At 35.7% G+C, this 20209-nt stretch overlaps 5 protein-coding genes across 5 annotated transcripts; 1 reads left to right on the top strand and 4 right to left on the bottom strand.

The window, feature by feature from the left end:
- Positions 1–20: 20 nt before the first annotated feature.
- On the bottom strand, positions 21–1595 carry LOC6642870 (metallophosphoesterase 1 homolog). The gene is made up of 3 exons (XM_002064820.4): positions 905–1595; positions 337–841; positions 21–275 (listed from the first exon to the last, which is right to left on the bottom strand). Exons 1-3 carry the CDS (start codon positions 1321–1323, stop codon positions 93–95), a joined length of 1107 nt encoding a protein of 368 aa, XP_002064856.1. The 5' UTR covers positions 1324–1595; the 3' UTR covers positions 21–92.
- Positions 1596–7287: 5692 nt separating this feature from the next.
- On the bottom strand, positions 7288–8847 carry LOC6642869 (chitinase domain-containing protein 1). The gene is made up of 5 exons (XM_002064819.4): positions 8551–8847; positions 8292–8484; positions 8029–8232; positions 7563–7962; positions 7288–7499 (listed from the first exon to the last, which is right to left on the bottom strand). Exons 1-5 carry the CDS (start codon positions 8809–8811, stop codon positions 7358–7360), a joined length of 1200 nt encoding a protein of 399 aa, XP_002064855.1. The 5' UTR covers positions 8812–8847; the 3' UTR covers positions 7288–7357.
- Positions 8848–9363: 516 nt separating this feature from the next.
- LOC6642868 (polycomb protein Asx) lies at positions 9364–14476 on the bottom strand. The gene is made up of 3 exons (XM_002064818.4): positions 14355–14476; positions 12704–13961; positions 9364–11494 (listed from the first exon to the last, which is right to left on the bottom strand). The coding sequence occupies exons 2-3, from the start codon at positions 13853–13855 to the stop codon at positions 9491–9493; spliced, it is 3156 nt and encodes a 1051-aa protein (XP_002064854.1). The 5' UTR covers positions 13856–13961; positions 14355–14476; the 3' UTR covers positions 9364–9490.
- A 161-nt stretch (positions 14477–14637) lies between these two features.
- Positions 14638–15602, bottom strand: LOC6641898. Its single transcript, XM_023175579.2, has 2 exons — positions 15514–15602; positions 14638–15453 (listed from the first exon to the last, which is right to left on the bottom strand). Exons 1-2 carry the CDS (start codon positions 15565–15567, stop codon positions 14638–14640), a joined length of 870 nt encoding a protein of 289 aa, XP_023031347.1. The 5' UTR covers positions 15568–15602.
- Positions 15603–15705: 103 nt separating this feature from the next.
- On the top strand, positions 15706–18832 carry LOC6641897 (trans-1,2-dihydrobenzene-1,2-diol dehydrogenase). Its single transcript, XM_002064816.3, has 5 exons — positions 15706–15789; positions 17451–17705; positions 17776–18067; positions 18136–18382; positions 18465–18832. Exons 2-5 carry the CDS (start codon positions 17498–17500, stop codon positions 18720–18722), a joined length of 1005 nt encoding a protein of 334 aa, XP_002064852.1. The 5' UTR covers positions 15706–15789; positions 17451–17497; the 3' UTR covers positions 18723–18832.
- Positions 18833–20209: the final 1377 nt, after the last annotated feature.

Here is a 20209-nt window from a genome sequence, read left to right as displayed (position 1 = left end):
AGTTGGCATTGCATCACAAATGGGAGGAATTGATATAGCATTTTATTAGTTTGAAATTTGTTGTTCTTTTTTTTCGCTTGTTATTACTATTATTATTTTTCCTTGCGCTTTTCAGAATCTGCTGCACGCGATTGACTCTTTTTCAGCCATATTCTTAGCTGACAAAGTATCAGTATAAGGCATATGGCAGTAGCACAAAAATAACTATTATAAACGAATTGTTGGGGTAACATTTTGCATTTGGCCACCGCATAGTCATCCGGGGTAAGAGTTGCCTAAGAATATAAATTGAAATTGAATGTCGTACTTAATAATAACTTTTTCGATAATAATTACCATCATAAAGCTGGGATTGACTTTGTTACGCCAACTGAATGAAGCCACTGTGAACTCTTCGATACCCAAACGATTGACACTATGACAATAATGATGCGAGTGTCCGGCAAAGGATAAACGTGGCTTCAATAGATCACCTAGCATATCTGTGGCATCCTTTGAGATGACATCCATACGCTCACGAAAAGCCTCTATATTAGGAGCATCATGCTCCATACAGACCTTATCAGATATGCGATATGTTGGAAAATGTTGCAGTAAAATCGGTTGACTATATGGATGGCGGCGTGTACGGGCGCATTCTGCTTCTTGGGGATATTTCATGCAGTGCAATGTACGGGATATATTTTTCAGGGCCGATTCCGCCTCTGCGCAGAACATGCAACCATCTGATTCCATGGCCATGGAATTGATTAAAACAAAGTGTATTTGCTTAATGGTATATAGATGGACTAGGGAATAGTTTAGATAGCTCTCAAAGCGGTTCATAAAGAACGGATGCATTCTGCAAAAATAAAAAGGAGATTTTTTTTTAGAACTGAGCCATAAATCCAATGAATTTACTCACTTGTAATGAAAGCCAACATCATGATTACCAGCCACACTGATTAAGGGTATTCCTGGTGGCAAGTGAAACAATTTCAGAAATCGCCAGACATACTCCTGGAACTGCTTATCACTGACCATGTCCCCTTCATCGAATAGATCGCCCAATACGAAAACCACGTCGGGTTGCAGCAATCTGGTCGATGCCTGAAACGCTCGGGTCATGTGCCATTCCCTGTACAATTTATCTAACCAATGGCCACGATGTGGTCCCAATAGATGGGTATCGGCTATTATTAATGCCCTCAATGGATCGTCAACATATTTCTTGCGTTTAATTTCTGGCCATTTGCATTTTTGTAGAACAACAAAATCAGCCACATACTCGCAAAAGATTAGGGCGCACAGGACAATTACGAAACATGCATACAGCCAACGCATTTTTATTGTAGTATATTATTTTGAGCTTAATTAGGTTGTTATATCCTCACTTTGGTCTCCAAGGAGCACCCGAAGCAGTTAAAGTTACATATATGTATATATTTTTGGGGTCTAACAACTGGTTTAACGTAAAGGTCCCCCAAATATTCCAGCGTCACGTTAATCAGAATGAAATGAAAAACACTACCGGCAAAATCTAATAAAAAATAAACAAAACAAATCAAAATCCAAAGTTTATTTCTATCCGAGATGCACCAAAATTAACGATAACGATAACATGGAAAGTGTTGCAAAGTTTCCGTACTACCCAACACACATTTGAATTGATTAAGTGGGCAAATACTTTAAATTTCAAAATCCAACTTTTTAATGACTTATCTATTAAGTGTCATTCATTAAAAATAAGATGTATTAAAAATGAAATTAAAATTAATTTAATATAATCAAATATACTTAATAATGTTAATATTAATATATCATCGTTTGTCTTAATGGAACAACAGTCAGCGTTCCTGTTATGATTTATGTATCTGCAATTTTAATTGTTGTTCAAAGATAAATTTTAAAGTGCTTTAGGATACACACTACATTTTTACAAAACTAAGGATAAATAGTTATACCTTTATACGTAAACAACGTTTAAGTACTGTTTATCACTGGGTGTCAACTGAAAGAATAAAATTAGAGTTAACAATTAAAATTCAGGTTTCAGTATTTGTACCATTATTCCTTAATTCTTAGTTTTGGTGAAATTTTTGTCTTGCTTTAATATCTAAACTGAACTTTAAGCTCAAGTATGCCCTATTGATGATAAAAGTTGTTAACTTAATAGGTATTTAGTATAATGGTCTAGTCTTCATAAAATATAACATAAAAATTGTTTATTTTTACGATATTCCGGTAAAAATCCAATTTCTTTATCTTTATTTCAACGGACTAAGAGGTGTTTGTCTTAATCCAGACGGACGATGGACGGATATACATCCTTGTTATCTTGTTTCTTTCCTAAGCATTGCAAATCTAATTGAAGAAAATTTTTACTATATACTCGGCATTCATTTAGCGATGATTATTTAACGAAGCGGATCCATTTAACCGACCTTTTTCCGAGCTAAGGATTCCGTAGTAACTTGCAAAAATCTTATGATTCAAATAATTTAGTTTAAATTTAGATTCGCCTGAAATTTTTCTGCTAGTTCTGCAAAGTAACAAAATTTACTTGATATGTGTTAACCCTTTATTAATACAAGATATTCGGACGGACAACCGATCATAACTTTTTGCGACTTTCAAATATTTGTGAATGGTATATTAATTATTAAAACTTACGCAAGACGAAAATGTGTAGAGAATAGGAGGCACAATCAACTTCAATGGTTTTTGGAGCATCGGATCTCTAACCATTTTTAATATATTCAAGGTTTTAGAAAGAATACTACAGTCACCTAGCACCATATTAAAGGATAAGAACCTTATTTGAATCCAATCAAGTTCAGTACAATCTCTCAAGATATTTAAAAACAAATCCGAAGCAACAGTAAAATCAAATGTTGTTAATTTTAATGTTTTGAGATTGGTAAGTTTTGTTATCAGGTGCAGAGGCTCTATATCAAAGTATTTGAAATGATTAACTGTATTGATTTCAAAATGCTTCAGAGTCTTTGGTGTTTGCTCTATCAATGCCTCAAGAAGTAATTTTAAAGTTTGGTTTTCTGGTATAATGTCCAACCTTTCAAGTTGTGCAATTCGGCACAAGTTTGTGTTTTCTTCAATTTTAAGATAACATTCCAGAGATTTTAAGGCGGGAAGTTGTAAAATGTTTTCTAATTCTTTACTATCAACTGTTTTACCTCGTATAGTCAATTTTTGCAGTTGTTGAAAGTTTTCATGTATATTTTTTGGTAATTTTGCTGCCGTATCACCAAAGACGAAATCAATTTGTAATTCTTTTAATCCTTTGAATGAAAACAAGGAATCGTTGAGGTGGAAGTGTATGGCTTCGATGTTTAAAACTTCTAACGATTTGAACTCTGCAATCGCGGAAACATCCTGAACTTCCAACCAATCTCCCTTGATAATAATCATCTTTAAAGAACAATTCCCGAATAATCTGAGTTTTCTAAAAAGAGTACCGTGTCTGTGATTTGTTATGCAGAGTTCTGAAAGATGTGGCAGTCCAGTAAGTATATCCATGGATCGATCAGGACTGTTGAAAGCGCATTGTAATCCTTTTAACGATTTTATCTCGGCAATCGCCTTTAACTCGTCTAAAGTTATTTCGTTTTCCCTTATAACCAAATATTGAAGGGCCGATAAACTTTGTGATGAAATTTCCTTAAAAAGTCCATTTAAAGAGCCAAATGGATGTGTTGTAATAGTAAGTTCTTGAAGTTCCTTAAGTTCAGCTAGAGTATTCAAATTTTTTGAATCAGAAAATCCACATATAAGTTGTTTTAGTGATGCAATTTTTGAGATTTGCAATACTTCTTTAGAATTAATAGCTGAAACATTTGTAGTCATTTCATATTCGCTTTCATAGTGCAATTTTTGACGTATGGTATACTTTCCCAACTGCATCTTTTGATAAATATCTTGGTCCTTCCCAGTTAAAGTATCGTCGTAATAATCGTAAGCATCGGTGTCGGCAATTATCAATTCCTTAAGATTTGAACTTAACGCCAAGTCTGTTAAAATTGTGGATAAGGTGTCATCGCCTTTATTAAATATGTGAAGTGTTTCGAAATTTTTCACTTCAGCCAGACCAGCATAATTACAGATATCAACATAATTTCCTATAATTCCTTTTCCTTGATTTTTCTTCAATTTAATTAATCCCTCATTTTGCTTAATGATTATCATGCCATCGAAATATTTTATAAAATCAATTATCTTACTTGGAATTTGAAGTTCATTTATCATAATTATCTTGTAATAGCTGTGGGGAAGATCAACTTCAAGACTTTTGGGATCAGAGAATCGGCAATTGATTAGTTCTAATGTTTTTATGTGGCTTATTAGAAGAGTCTCTTTGTAATTGATTGGAACATCCTCAATATGCAATATTTTCAAGTTCTGATTTTCGTTTGCGGCAAGTGTTTCAATTATCGAGTACAGTGAACCCAATTTGCATTCTCCAGAAATGATAAAACTGTGACAATTCTCCATTTTTCCAAGATGAGAAAATTCACTTGCATCCGTTTCATCTTTCAGCCTTAGTTCAAGTTTCTTACTATGACTATTATAAATAATCGAACTGTTTGAATAGCCCTCATTGATTTTAACGTTAGTTTTGGATGATGATATAATTGGTAAAATCACGTCAGAAATGCTATTAAATTTGTGATCTGATTTAATTTCCAGATTTTCAAGTTTAGTAAGCCTTTCGAGGCACTTAACGCTTTGATCATCAAGGAAGCTGCATTTTAACGTACTTAATGATTTAATCCGAACCAATTCAGTACTTAATTGAAAACTAATTGGTAACTCAGCTGGTAGATCAATAAATTGTAAACATGTAATTGGATTTGAAGCTATTTCTGTAATAAGCCCTTTTAATGCTTTTATATTATTTTCGGAATTACATTGAGTCCCACCTTTAGCTTTCATTGAGTATGGGTAGCTATAAGATTTTGTTAGGATCAGTTGTTCGAGCTGTGGCAACTGACCCAAAACTTCTATATTACCAAAATCCCCAATAGCACAGTCAATCTTTTTAAGAGATTTTATAGCCGCTATTGCTAAAATCATGTTTCGATTAGATTGGAAGATATTGTGATCTGTTCGAATTTTTAAGTTCTCAAGATTTCCGTTGGCAAATGATTTTAATAGACTTTGTAGTGTGTCAATCGTATTCTCATCTGAACAATTAGGGGCTTCGGAAATATCAATTAATCCTGCTAAAATATCTAATGATAATTCTTCCGAATTAATTATAGCACGATGATGACGAATTATGCAAGAATTGATTCTGGTTGATTTTAAGATCTTTACTATCGAATTTAATGCATTTGCCTCTTCATTTTGTGATGTTATTTCCAGTTCTCTGAGTTCACATAAATCTGACATATGGCCAATGCTTTTTGCTTCAATGAAACCACATTTTAACCATTTTAATGATTTTATCTGAGAGATGGCAAGACTTTCTTCATCATTTATATGGACATCCAAAATGGTCAATCTGTGAAGATAGTTTTTTTCAGCCAAATGCCTAAAAAGTGATATTAACGTGCCGATTTCATGTATTCCACAAATAGTAAGTTCCTTTAATTTTGGAAGTTTAGCCAATGGTGCATATTCAATAGCATCAATTTCCGGTTTCATTAGGAAATGGAATTGTTCCAAATACTGTAAGCTATTATTATCTAGAGCAATGTCAGACAATCTGCCATAAATTTCATTAGTTCTAATATAAAGCTCACGCAAATTTGGATTAGATTTGCAACATTCGACCAATTCTTCAGCATTTATTCTCATATTTAAGTCCAGTGTATAGAGATAATGAAAATTTGATAAATTGTCCACAGTGTATCCTGTAAAATGAGATATCAATTAGTTTAAAATTTAAAATTGTATTATTTTTTTACCTTTCACGTTTATAATTAAATCTGTCATAAAGATTTTCTTTTTAAGTGCATTAATAATCATTTCAAAAAAATCCAAATGTTTTTCATTATATGCACCAGTGAGTAATAACGAAACCTCGTATAAATTAATGTTTTGATTTATGTCATCAATCAATAGTTGAAAAAATAAATCCTGTTTATTTGATGTCAATCCTCGCAATTCCTTATACAGATGATCAAAATCTATAATTTCTTTAATATGAGAAGTTACGTTCTCTTTAATAATATCATCATATAGTTCTTCATCCCAATACCGAAAAAGATCCGTAATCCATTGAAAGGACACAACAAATCGAATGAGGTCTCCATACTTAATGCGTACATCGTCAGAATCAGGATTTTCAGTTTCACAGCTTGTTTTAATATGTCTAAACATTTCAAACATACAAGTGGAATTAACTTTTGACATATATGATTCATTCATTTTATTATATTTCTTATCTTGCGTTTTGCTTTTCACAAATTTAGTAGTCACGTTCACCACAATTTATCCATGAGTAATCCACACAAAAAAAAAAACCAATATTATATCCTTTATATTTTGCTAGCAATAAATGCCTCTTAAAGCTGATCCATTCCATTCGAGTGTAAATTGGAGTCTGAACCCTTGTAGGCAGTTGTAAATTTGCAATTTTTAGCTATCAACATTTATTTTAGATTGCAGGAAATATTTAACCAGATAAAGGCAGACTGTTGTAAATATTAGCAATGTTATCTTAAACTTGCAGAAATTTATAGGAAAAAACTGAACAATTTAAGCAACAATGCACTTTTTTGATGTTCATTTTTGAAAATGTGCATCACTTGGTACACATTTTTATTTGAAAATATATACACAAATACAATCAATTACGTAATTAGTTGGTTGGTTGTTCGTGGGAGGGCGGAAAACTTGTGCAGCATCAACAATCGGCGGTTCTTTGTTTTAAATACTTGTACATTATTATAGCTAAAATAATACACACGTACTACTAATTGCGGAATTAAAGAATACTAGGAACAATACTGGAGAGACAAAGGCGAATGGAATTGGCGGTCTTCTACAGGAGAATATACAGGATATACAGGAGAACTGCCCGTCACTCCCCTCAGGGTAAACGCGTTCTCCTTGAGGACGCGTGAATACAGATATGTTGGACACAATAATCTAAAAGCACTTTTTAAGGCAAACAAATTTATCCACAAAGTCTGCCAGTTAAGCTTGTGCAAATTGGTGCATACGGTATGCCAATTTGACAGCTATAACATATAGACATCCAATTTCTGGTTATTAGGAAGCAAACAACCTTTTTTTATATAGCATTTTAACAAAAGCTTTAAACCGAAGAATAAAACCAACAACCAAGTTCATAATACGCTTTAATCCAGAAGACTTTGAAAATAAAATATGTGTTTCTGTTTTACTTCTTTAATTAAAAGAGATCATAGAAATAATTCAAGCCCTGTCCTAGTTCCCAAATAGATATTCCCACACCAAGTTCATTGGCTAATTTTATGCGTTCGTTGATGGAGTACAGTGTGGGATAGAAGACTATATGCCGACCTTCTTCATTCCTTAAAAAGTCAAAGAAACAGAGCATTAGATTTGATCCTAGAAACAATATCAGGTTAACTTACTTAATCTCAAAGAAATTTTCAACATCACGCTCATCGAAGGTTAAATGCTTCTTGGTGTGTCTAACTAAGTCTAAAAATTTTGAGTATGTGATGGGGCCACCACCATCTGGAGTATAATCATTGCCATACATATTTAAGCCTAAAAGAATTTTGGAACGCTTCACTTTCATGTCGTGCGAATCTTCAGGGGCTATCAGTTCGACAGCACGTCGTGCCCAATATAGCGGAGCATTGGCACCAGGTCGCTGCACACTGGAGTAATCGTATGTCATGAGGGAAAATGCGTAAATATGCTTATACAATTTATCCATATGCTTTTCGCCAAACAAATTTGGCATATCCTTGCGAAAGGGTGGAATGACTAAGATAAGCCGAAGTTGCTGCTTTTGCAATTCCTTTGCTGAAATAGAAAAATCGAAGATGAGAACAGAAATGTGGAATCTTGCTTTAATAACTAAAAATTTACCCATTTGTAGCACCAATGTATAGAGAATTTTATCATCAATTCGACCAGCTAATTGCGACCATACTTCAAGCACAAGACCATCGAAACCATTATCCTTGCAGCTTTTTATGAGTACATCATTCACCTTTGTGCGTTCCTTGGGATCACTCAAAAGCAATTTAATATCCCGATCCGTGAAATGATCGAATATGAAACGTGGAAAGACTAGGAAACAAATGATTTCATATGATACACTTTTCTAAAGGAAACGAATTGATCTCAACTTTTCACTGTATGCTGATGTGGCTGCTGCACCTTTCCCTTGCGCCTGACATCACTTTGCCAGCCGGCATCGATGTCATGCAGACCGGCCATGACATATGCATCGCCTTCTTTGATAACTTGAAGCCACACGGGAGAGATAATATCGAATTTCTTGGCAAAGATTTTGGCCACATCATAGCCATGGGAATTCCACTATCAAATGGAGCAAATATGTTAATTAAACAAAAACGATTAGTTCCTTTTTAATGACCAACTCACCGGTGTTACATAGCCTAAAATTGTGTGATTAAAGTGTCTTAATCCTGTATCCTTATAATAAGCATTATGATGAGTTAATATATCTTTTGGTAAGGGCTCAGGTGAGACCAAATTCAGTTCAAAAACATCATTATCTTGAGGGCCACGTAATTCCTTGATATGCTTAGTATTGCTCTTGGGTTTGCTATTCGGCGAGAGAGTGGCCAGCACTAGGGCCAGGAAACAGCTTAGTTGGATAGAGATTAGAAATAAAGAACGCATCTTTAAGGACCAATCCCCAATTCAATCTTTTTGAAGTGTGGCCGTTTCTTTCACAAAACGGGACTTCGATAACAATAACTAGCGATAACACAATATTCTCAACTCTCATCTTTGGCGCCTTATTTGAAAGTCAAATAATTAACAAAGTTTTATTCTGGTTTCTTGACATCTTTAAATTGTGATGTCCAATTTAATGAATATTTGTAGAACTGATTTAGAGCGTTTTATAAATTATTTTTATATTTATATATATATATGTAGAATATGTTGTTGTTGTTGTACCTAGCACAATGCATTTGTTTGTTGTTGTTTTGCAATTTGCTAATTAACTTAGCCACGGAAATTTTTTTTTTTATTAAATTAAATTAAACTTAAGGCATAGACTAAACGAAAGACTACATACAAAACGAACTAATTTGCAAAAAAATAACTATTTATCACTTCTTAAAATAGAGAAATATATATAAGCTTTTATAATTGATTTAAAAAAAAAATATAAGTAAAAGTTAAATAGATGCTTGTGGTTAAAAAAAAGAGAAAAAAAACTAAAAATAGGATGCACTACACATAAATGTAATATTACTATATATATATATTTCGATATATATATATAATGAATACATATTTAAATGTATTGGTTTATATATATATATATTGTTTGTATAAATATAGTAGATGCTCAGACAAAAACACGCATAAGATCGCTACTAGTTGGCGTGGAGCTGGTGCCAGGAGTTGAACTCTGGTTTTTCCAAGAATTGGGAGGAGTGTTGTTGTTGTTGTTGCTACTGCTGTTGTTGTTGTTGTTCTGTTGAGATGTGACCAATATGTTGCTGCTATCGGATAGGGTACGTAACAACTGCTTCTTCAGCAATTGCTGCGATGATGGATGACCCTGTAGCATTGGCGGTAAATTCAACGAACGCTGACGATGATAAAGTGATTGTTGTGACGGCGTTTGAAGGGAATGCAATGTATTGGGATTAAGAGTTTGATTATGATGGTCATGATGATGATGATGATGATCATGCAATTGATGCAAATGTGAATGATTACGATTAGAATGCGTCTTTGCCATCAGTTTACGCCTCTTCTCATAGAAGCTAAATGTTTGCCTATCCAATTCCTCTTTTTGTTCTTTTTCCGCTGTCGCCTCATCTTCAGTCAATTTCTCCTCCTTCTTCACTTTGCCCATTAGCAGATCATTGAGTTTTTTAGCCGTCATTTGTCCTGAATTACCAGGAGAATTCATTAATTTGCCATTGATCAAGGGTCGTTTGTTGCAACGTACACGCTCTTGAGCGATAACACTTGATTTTTGAGCATAAATCGTTTTGCCGGAATTCAAATTTCTACTATAAATGCCACCATGACCATTACTGAGGCCAGGCTGTATTGTAGAAGCTGAACCATTGGGTGGCAGGGGCGGTGGCGGACGGGCTAATTGACCCACTACACCACTGCTACCATTCAAGGATAGCAAACTATTATTGGCCTTGCGGGTGGTTAATAAATTCTTTCTTAATGTAGTGCCCAAACCATTTGGCATTTTGACCAGACCAAATGTATTCATGGCCAAGGGACGTGGTGCCGTGGCATAGAGCATAGCATTCAAGTATACATCCTCTAAGGATTTGGCATTGATAGTTGTGTTGCTAGTGTTGGTGGTGGTGGCTTCCAGTTTAACAGTCTTTGTGGTCTCAAGTTTTGCAAAATCAAGATCGTTTACTTCATCAGCAAAATCAGCTCCCCCTACCCCTGCCCCTCCTCCAGTTACTTGAGCCTCCTGCAAAACATTCTCATAGCCAGCCTGGGTAAGGAATTCGGCTATAACCTGTTGTTGACTTTGCTGATCCAGGACAGAAACTTGATTATTGTCCGTAATCTCATAGATAATACTTGGCAATATCATATGTTCATCTAATTGTTGCTGCTGTTGCTGCTGATGTTGTGCGGGTGTATCCGGATCGGTTAGCGAAGGGACATTATATACACTAAATTGTATTGTCTCCTGACACTGCTGATCCTCGTGCAGATTTTGTTGTTGCTGCTCTTCTTGCTTCGGCTGATGATCGAGCATTTGTTGTTGCTGATAGATTAATTGCTGCAGCTGCATGGCATCAATGGCTGTCAATTGGCTTTGATTATCATCATTGAAATCTTGTTGCTGCTGCATCTGTTGCTGATGCTGGTGATCCTGGTAAACGGCATAATTGTCACCACCACCACCACCACCAACATTTTCATTAGCCACCTGACCGCCAGCCTCATCGTAACGTATTCTAGTCACAGCCTGAGACTGCTGAACTGCTACACCATTTGTTTGCTGTGTTGGATCTAGAGCGCTTTCATCGAAATTATTTAAAATTTCATTGATCAATTTGCTATCCAACATTTCATCGAGTGTCAACGATATGGAATTATCATCCGATGTATTTTGCAAGGGCAGCTCCTCATCATCGCCCTCGCCTTGTGTGGTTGTGGCCTCTTCTGCGGCTTCATCCATGACAACAACATGACCAGTAATCGATGATACAGCCTGATCAAGCTCAGTGAGCTGATGATGTTGATGTTGTTGCTGCTGCTGCTGATGCTGCTGCTCATATGGATTTGGTATTGTATTGACAAGAGCAGCAGATTTCTCTTTAGAGGATTTTGTTCGATGATCACTGGAGCCTTTAACCTGTTGCGACGACAAAAATTAGAAAAATTCATCAGAAAGTGTTGAAACCGAGGAAAAAATCAAATTTTCGGATTTATAGAGGGGTGAAGAGGGCAAAGCCAAGAGTGAGAGAGCTCAAAATTGAATTTGAGACACCAAAATCTATCATTAGATGTTGTTTCGAATATTTCTGGCAAAGGACCATAATGAGGGGTCTTGCTACCCCGCAAAATGTTAATATTTGGAGTAATTTTTTATTTTTTTTAAGTCCTTATGCTTTTAACCAGTGAATTTTCCAAGTTATATGTGAATTTTGATGAGTTCTTAATTTAACAAAATGCCCTAATCGGAAAAGACTGAATTTTCTAATCTTAATCTTAGTTTTTTGATCGGATACTCCGGAAAATAATTTTTAAAATAATGCTATGGATATAGATAGTAAATAAAAAAGTATTAGGTATTAGATTTCAATATTTTAAAGATAAATAATTTGAAGTATTTTAATAAAAATAATTTATAGAAAGCTAATAAATTGTTCTGTCAAAAAAATGAAAAGATTTTAATGGAAACCTTTTCTTTTCTATTACTTAAAATAATAATTTACGTTCGTGATCATAAATCACCATTGGTTTCGAAAGAAAACTTTCCATAGAATAAAGGTAGTTTAATTTCACTTCGATTGTGTTTCTCAGAAAAAAATTTGTCGACACTGCATTTGGAATTATTCGTTTGTTTAGAAAACTGTCAATTACTTGTAATTCCACTAATTGAAGGGTAAGCAATTTTAAACCAAAAGAAGTGACTGGCAGTAAATAGCAAAAACAGGCATCAATTTCAATTTTAAACAAGAAAGCCAAGAGCTGGATTGTATACAGACGAATTGAAGACGTTTAATGTTTAGATTTTCTCGACTGCCAGGTAATTTTATGGAAAGAAATGAAAACCTATCAACTATTTAACCCTTTTTAATGATAAATGACTCATTCGGATTTCATTCCTTTCCTTGTAAATAAAAAAAAAATGTACTTTAGTGTCATAATACGGTGAACAATGGAAATTTTTAAGAATTACGTACAAATAAACTATGTTCTGGGATTGCATCGAAAATTTGTTAGTTTAACTAGATCTTTGTAATCTTCATAGAGATTATATATACATATATACTCCAATATCTTAAGAGTCACTAATTGAAATCTGTAGAATCTTCAAATCAACGAGCAATAGAATTACCTTCTTTTTTGGCTGCAGTTCGGATTTTTCCTCCATTTGATGATTGGCAGGAGAATAGTTGACATCATTACTGGCTAATTGAGCAGCAGATGGGGCCAACAATGTGGGTGTTGGCGGCAACGAACACGATGAATTTGAGGAAGAAGAGAAAACTGCAATATGAGCAGAAGCCGGATCCTCTTTAATAGATGAAACTGCTGTGACCGTTGGTACAGTTGGAGGAGCTGCTATGGCACTAATGCTAGAACTATTACTACTACTGCCCGTATTGTTGTTGTTTTTCTTGGAGTTAGATTTCTCTTTATGATTTAAGTCGACGGCAGGAGCTGGCGATGAATGGTGGCGATTTTTCGATGATTTTGAACGGGAACGCGAACTGTTGCTGCTACCCTTGGAGGAACTGCTACTCTTGCTGCTGCTGCTTTTGTGACGTGACGATGAGGCAGTCGTTGTGGTCGTTGACGATGCAGACGAGGATGATAATGAGGCGGCAACAACTGATGCTGAACTACTAGAACCATTTGATAAATTAGACAATTCCAATGGCGAACCAGTTGCATTTGGCTCTGACCCATCCTGTCCAGCAGTTGTCGTCGTCGTATCCGAGCTTGTGGCAGTTAGATGACGATGGGAATCACTTAAATTGTGATTCACAATCACTTTGTTCGATGTGGAATCCCATATATTGGGATGCTGTAGAGCCACATGATTCTGGAAACCAGGTTTGGTGTAGCTACCATTACAGGAATTGCAAACGACTAGGTCTCGTGTAGCCAATTTCGGCACTATGTCATAATAGGCAATATCGGCTACATTTAAACGTTGCACCTGAACTCCGCTACTAGTTCTTGCGCCTCCATTCCCATGGCCACTTTTTTGACCACCGCCGCGTAGGTAGGTTTTCTCAGCTGTCCGTAGCTGCTTAATCACCTTATCCATGTCAAAAACCTGTTGCCATTTTTGACCTTGCAATGAGGATAAGCCTAAATCAAGGCCCAGGCGAACAGCAGCGCCGCCACCTCCACCTGCACCGCCAGATCCCATAACGTCGGGCTTTGTTGAATTGGTCATTGTCTTATGCCTTCCGCTGTTGCTACCGTTTTCTGCATAGATCACTCCCGCTCCAGTGGCCGATACCTCATTCAGGGGCATCTCTTCCTGGTACTTGCTGCTGCTTCTGCTGCTACTACTGGGAATTGATGTTGAAAAGAGTAAGACAACAAAGATTTGTAGCTTTTGATGGGCGCCCCAAGCGCAGCTGCAAAGCAAACGAAAAAGAAGGCAGAAAAGAAAAAAAGGAATGTAACTTTAGTATCAGGATGGGAAAAGCTTACAGGTGAGTGGGTTTCCCTGTCACCTCACACCACCCCACCCCACCCAACAACACCTTAACAAATCTAACTCTCTCTATTACAACGCACATCTATCAATCAGCTGTTTTTGACAACCGCTACTCTGGTCTAGAGCTATCCCTTTCGCACTCACACGCCACACACATACACACAACCACCAATGCACATACAAACAAAGCACACACACACACGCGTTTGACGAAAAAAAAAAACGAGAATCATGCGAATTGAAAATAAATGAAATTGTCGACTTCACTTGTTTTTTGCTTAAATTCCGAACTGAATTTTAACTGACTTACAAATGATCTGCGTTAACACATTTCCATTGTTGTTTTTGTAGGGGTTTTGTTTTAGATTTTTAGCAATTTATTTTTCCTCCAAATCGAGCTTTGCAACACTGAGGGGCCACCAGTGTTGACAAACGTTGATATCCAAATAACCCTGTAACATTTAACAGAACTCTTAAATGATGCTGTTAAAATGTTACCTTTCAAATTTTTTATACCAGCGGTTTTTTTTTTTGTTTCAAATGTAAGCCTTTTATTATTAACTTATAACTATTTAACTTTTTAGTGCAAACAACTACGAATCCTCTTCATCACTCGATTCCTCTTCTTCCGGCTGTTTGGACCTTTTTCCTTTGCGATTGAGTTCGCGCGCAAACAATTCCTTAAAAACTTCATATTCCGGTAAGGTGGTGTGAGAAATCTTTGTAGCAAATGTCTTTTCCGATGTATCCGTTATTTGATATAACTTATTATTTGTTGTAGGCTCATTGGGATCAGCTTTTAGAGCACGGGGCTTGAACAGACCCAGACGGGTAAGAAACACATGCCTGCATCTCAATTCATCAAATCCCAAAGCCAACGCCGATGACTTGACAATCTCTGGCACTTCAATACGCATTACATCAATTATATAGTCAAGTTTATCTTCCAAACTTTTTTCCGATTGGGCCAATATGTTTGGACTGTTCATTAGCAATTTCCACACATTCTTGTTTGTAGTTACTCGACTCTTTAGATAAGCTATGTGGGAAAGCAACTGATGTGCATCCGTACCATCGGCTCCTACGTCCAGCAATTGTGGATATTTAGTTAATAGCAAGTGCAACCAGTATTCACCAAATTGGCAGGCTCTCCAAATCTCTAGGCTATCTACAATACGCTGGGGACTCCGTTTCAAAACCGCAGGATTTCCAGTGACGATTCTAAGGAAGTTCATGGTCTCGAGTCCGTGATTATGAAAGGTTTCGTGAGCACGTCGCCAGACATCAGAAGTGTAGATGCCCAGAGTAGGCTCCAATTTGATGGCTTCATCAATATGGTTTTGATCTAGTTGCAGAGGAGCAGGCGTAGCCGCTTTGTTGGTGTGCATATGCCTGGCAAGGCATACTCTCTGTGACATTTAAAAAACCAAATTTACTAATTTTTTCATATAACTTTTATTAATATTTACTTGCATTTGATGTCTTAAGACAGTTTGTGTATTAAATAAGATTTTCCTTAACATTTCTCAGGTTTAAAAAATAAAAAACAATCAACAGATGATTGCCTCTGTTAGAGATGGTACATTAGTAACATAACATAACATTATTTACACGCGTAGATAACTAGTTACCATTCTGTGTGTGGGTGAGTGTCAATTTAATTTGTTTATAAATAGATGTCGCATTTTTTATACGACAGAGTGGAAAGTTTCCTAAAATTTGTTTGTTTCAATAGCAAAGTAAAAGTAAGTTTTTTAATACGGGTAATTTATGTACATAAAACTACATATATATTTACATACAAACCCAAGTACATATGTAAATATATATTATGAAATTAATTTACACCGGCAAGGTACTTATGTACATACATATACATATATCATTAAAAAATTCTAAGCACGTTTGTGGACTTTATAATTAATTAGATTGAAGCAATCAACTTTAAGCGGTGCTTACACGTTCATATAAAAACTCCCTTTGGAGCTAATACTTATATTTGCTATGGCGAATTTCTAATACCCTACCAAATTTCCCCTTAAGAAATTATAAAATATATAAATTTATTCTATATATTATATGTATGTATATAAAAAAAAGGTAGATCGTAGCAAGCCTTAAGCGTACAAACACAGTGCAAAATATCCCCCTATTTTTGAATGAAAAGCATTAAAAAATTATTGAGCTTCCAAACTTTTAAAATTTACGTTTGAAAACACTATTTTCTGTTTATTTTGCAACAGATTTCCATAATGGCTCTTCTTATACCTTACCTACCTATGTGTGTATTATAAAATAAATTGCAAGCCTCTAGTCAAAATAAACATTCTTCTTTGTTAAAGAGTATATTTTAATGAAATGCAATTGTGCAAACACTTGTTGCTGTCGCGGAAATTTCATTTCCAATAATCAGCAAATACAGGCTGCGTTTCTACTATCAAAATGAGATGGTTGTCAAGCAGGACCGGATTTGGAAAAGCCAAATGCGACAAATTTTTTGAAAGGTGGAAAAATTACTAAAATTTGTTTAATTTGTAATAATACTTTCCTAATTCCTTACATAAAAAAACTTATATTTATATCACATAATGTGCGAAAAATTTACAAAAACTTTCATACTTGAATATTAAGTTGGTTTTTCCAAATTTGACATAAAGACGCTATTTTTCAAAATTTCCTTGGGCGGATTTTTTCGTAAAACCGGCTCTGCTCCAATCCCTTTATCTATAATGTACACATACAGTGCATATAAAGGTTGGCATGTTCAAAATAAAGGTAAAGATCAGTTTTCATTTTTTACGGGCCGAACGGAAGGTTTTCAGTGTTGGCAAGGGCAAGGGCTTAAAAATTTTGAATGGGGTTCAATGTTTTGAAATAAAGCTAAACAATCATTACGCTTGATGATTAGAGAATTAGTAGAGAAGACTAGAATATCTGGTCATTTACTTTATGGGTGTTTATACTTTTTCGTGCTGTATATCACAGAGGCTTTATCTACCAATCGATTCGTAAAGTGACGTTAGACAATGACAACAAGTTTCCAGCAAACTATTTATGATGGGGGGTGGGGCGAGTCATGGAGATGGAGGAGGGCTCGTTCTATCCCCAATCTACGTGTTCTCTGCCCATTTCATAATAATCAATTGAAAATCTAATATTTTTTTCTGGAGTAATCATTGGTTTTTTCATTTTTTTGTTAAGGTCAAACTCAATAACATTGTGAAATTTAACAATTACATTAACTAAAACTAAAAAAAAAATTATCAAGTGTTTTTTGGGGGGGAAAACAAACATTAAAGAGAGAAAGAATAAAGATAGAGAGAGAGAGAGAGTGAGAGCTGATTAGAGAAACAAATGCTCCCCACAGACCGTATCATATTTAACTAACAGTGTTTTCTGCCATCAGATTCATTCGCAGTTCAATAGTGAAGCGTTCAACATCAAGGGAAAATCATGTCGAAATTAATCCGTTGGGGCATTGCATCGGCTGGCAAGATCAGCGAGGATTTTGTGATTGCCTTGAGCACTCTGCCGTCCACTGATCATAAGGTTCAAGCAATTGCTGCTCGCTCCTTGGACCGTGCCCAGGAGTTTGCTAAGAAGCATGAGATTCCAAGTGCTTATGGTAGCTACGATGAGCTGGCCAATGCCAAGGATGTGGGTAAGTGAGAAAGAAGTGATCTTCAAGTTCAATTGAAAACTAAGAAATCTTTCTTTTTCTATTCACAAAGATGTGGTCTACATTGGCACACTGAATCCCCAGCATTATGAGGTTTGCCTGCTAATGTTGAACAAGGGCAAACATGTGCTCTGCGAGAAGCCTCTGGCCATGAACAAGAAGCAGGTGGAAGGCATTCTGGCTGCCGCCAAGGCAAACAAACGCTTCTTCATGGAGGCCGTGTGGTCGCGTTTCTTCCCCAGCTATGCTCATGTGCGTGATCTAATTTCCAGCGGCAAGCTTGGCACAGTTCAGGATGTAGAAGTTAACTTTGGCTTCCCTTTGCTTCAAGTTGATCGTTTACAGTAAGTTTTCCATAGAAATTTAGTATCAGATTTCAATTTTTTATAATTGTTTTTCTTTTTTTTCATAGGAAACGCGAACTGGGCGGTGGCGTTGTCTACGATCTGGGCATCTATACCATTCAGGTGTCACAGTGGGCCTTCCAGGAGAAACCTGAAAAGATTGAGTCCCATGGTACATTGAATGCTGAGGGCATTGATGATGATGTATCAGCCACATTGACCTACAGCGGCGGCAGACAATCTCGCATGCGTTTCTCCTCCAAGGAGAAGCTGTCCAACACTGCTGTCATCAAGGGCACAAAAGGTCAAGTTACGGTAAGCACCTGCTCTATAATTTGTCTTATCTATATAATCTAATCATGATGGCAATGATTTGTCATTTCATTCTCGTCTCTAGCTTATTGATTTCTGGACACCTAACAAATTGATCGATATCGATGGCAAGGAAAAGGAATGGCTACCACCCAAGGGAAAATATCAAACAAATTATGCCAATTCCGAGGCTATGCGATATGAGGCCGAGGCAGTGCGTCAATCCATACTCGCCGGCGAGGTGGAGAACAAGAATGTCAGCTATGCTGATAGTTTGTTGTTTGCCGAAATTGAGGATACTATTCGCAAACAAATCGGTGTTCTCAATAAATATGATGAATAGAGAGAATTTAGGCAACATCTACTTAATTTTATACTTACAAAAAATTGAAACCTAACCTTACCCAAATAAATATAATCTAAAAAAGGAATTATAATATTTCGAAATGGAAATCTAAAGTTTTGAAACTATTAAGTGATACTTGAAAAGTAAAATAGGGCCATCTTACAATTATTAACAACTGACATCAATTTGACATTCTCATTTTAATTGGGGGGTATAAAGAGATAGCCTGCATATTGATCACGTTTCTTTGGCGTGTGAATTTGTCTTATCTAAATGTCTAGTAGCCGGTTTTCTACTACTACCCCCATATCTTATCAAAACGGTGCCTGTAGCTTAGCTTTGCTCTTTGCTTTTGGTCGTGAATCTTGAGTAAAACATTTTTTGATTATAAAAATGTAATCTATTTGCCCATTCTGGAGCGTCATTCTTCAATCAAAGATTATAAACTATCGAAATCTAATTTACTGATGCTACAATTATTGTATATTTTAGTGAACACAACTGTACCCAATCGTTTTGCGTTTGCAATTAACAAAAAAGGAGGCTCGTCTTTCATATAGATAAGAATTCCGGTTATGACATTTATTTGTATTATGATAGATAACGTCTAAAACTTCAGAATGAGAGGCCTCTTGGTAAAGGTATATCACCTGGGGAAGTTTTGTTTCTAACCTTTTGAAGTTCTTCGATAAGATAAAGATAAGAAAGAAGAGTCTTAGGTAACCCATAATCGTACGGAACGTAGTTTTTTTCGAAAATACGTTTTGAAATATTGAATATTTCACAGATCAATAACATGAACCAATTCAGTCAACTTGATCTGCTTTTGACGGACTCACATGATCAGCTGAGCAGGTGAATCAGTGAATAAGTGAAAGAATGATCAATTTAGTTAGTAAATGAAAGCATACGATCAGTTTAAGTAATTTGAAAAGTGAGAGAGTGATCAATTTAGTTGGTAAACGAAAGCATATGATCAGTTCAAATGATTCGAGGAACAACTGAACAAGTAATGCAGTGATTATGTGAGTGTTTAAACAACTAACTCAGTGAACAACTAAATAGATGATACAATAAAATAAGAAAATTAACATGTTCACTTTATATATTCATATAAATTATTCAATTGGTTGAGTAAAGAATTGATTCAGTGAACAAGTGAATGATTGAAAAACTTAACCAGTGAGCAAATTGAAGAAAAACAAGTTCACTCAATAAAGAGAGTAAGCTTATCTTTGCTCATTCACTCAAGATGGACCCAAATGCATCTGGGAGAATTTTAGCGATCGCAAATGCCTACCCGTGCCCATGTCTCTGTCCTTTTCTTGCCCGGTTTGCCTTATCAATTGGAATGCAATGCGAAAAAAATGCGGAATAAACTGCAGTGAATGCAGATGTTCAAAACTGATAATGAATTGCCTCGGGAAGAGGGGCGCCAGTTCTCTCTCTGTCTTTACTCTATCTATCTATCTATCGGACACAGT

The sequence above is a fragment of the Drosophila willistoni genome (assembly GCF_018902025.1).
Source record: "Drosophila willistoni isolate 14030-0811.24 chromosome 2R unlocalized genomic scaffold, UCI_dwil_1.1 Seg167, whole genome shotgun sequence".
NCBI classification, from domain to species: domain Eukaryota; kingdom Metazoa; phylum Arthropoda; class Insecta; order Diptera; family Drosophilidae; genus Drosophila; species Drosophila willistoni.
The sequence above is the reverse complement of the archived record's forward strand: the minus strand, read 5'-3'. Positions and strand labels throughout refer to the sequence as shown.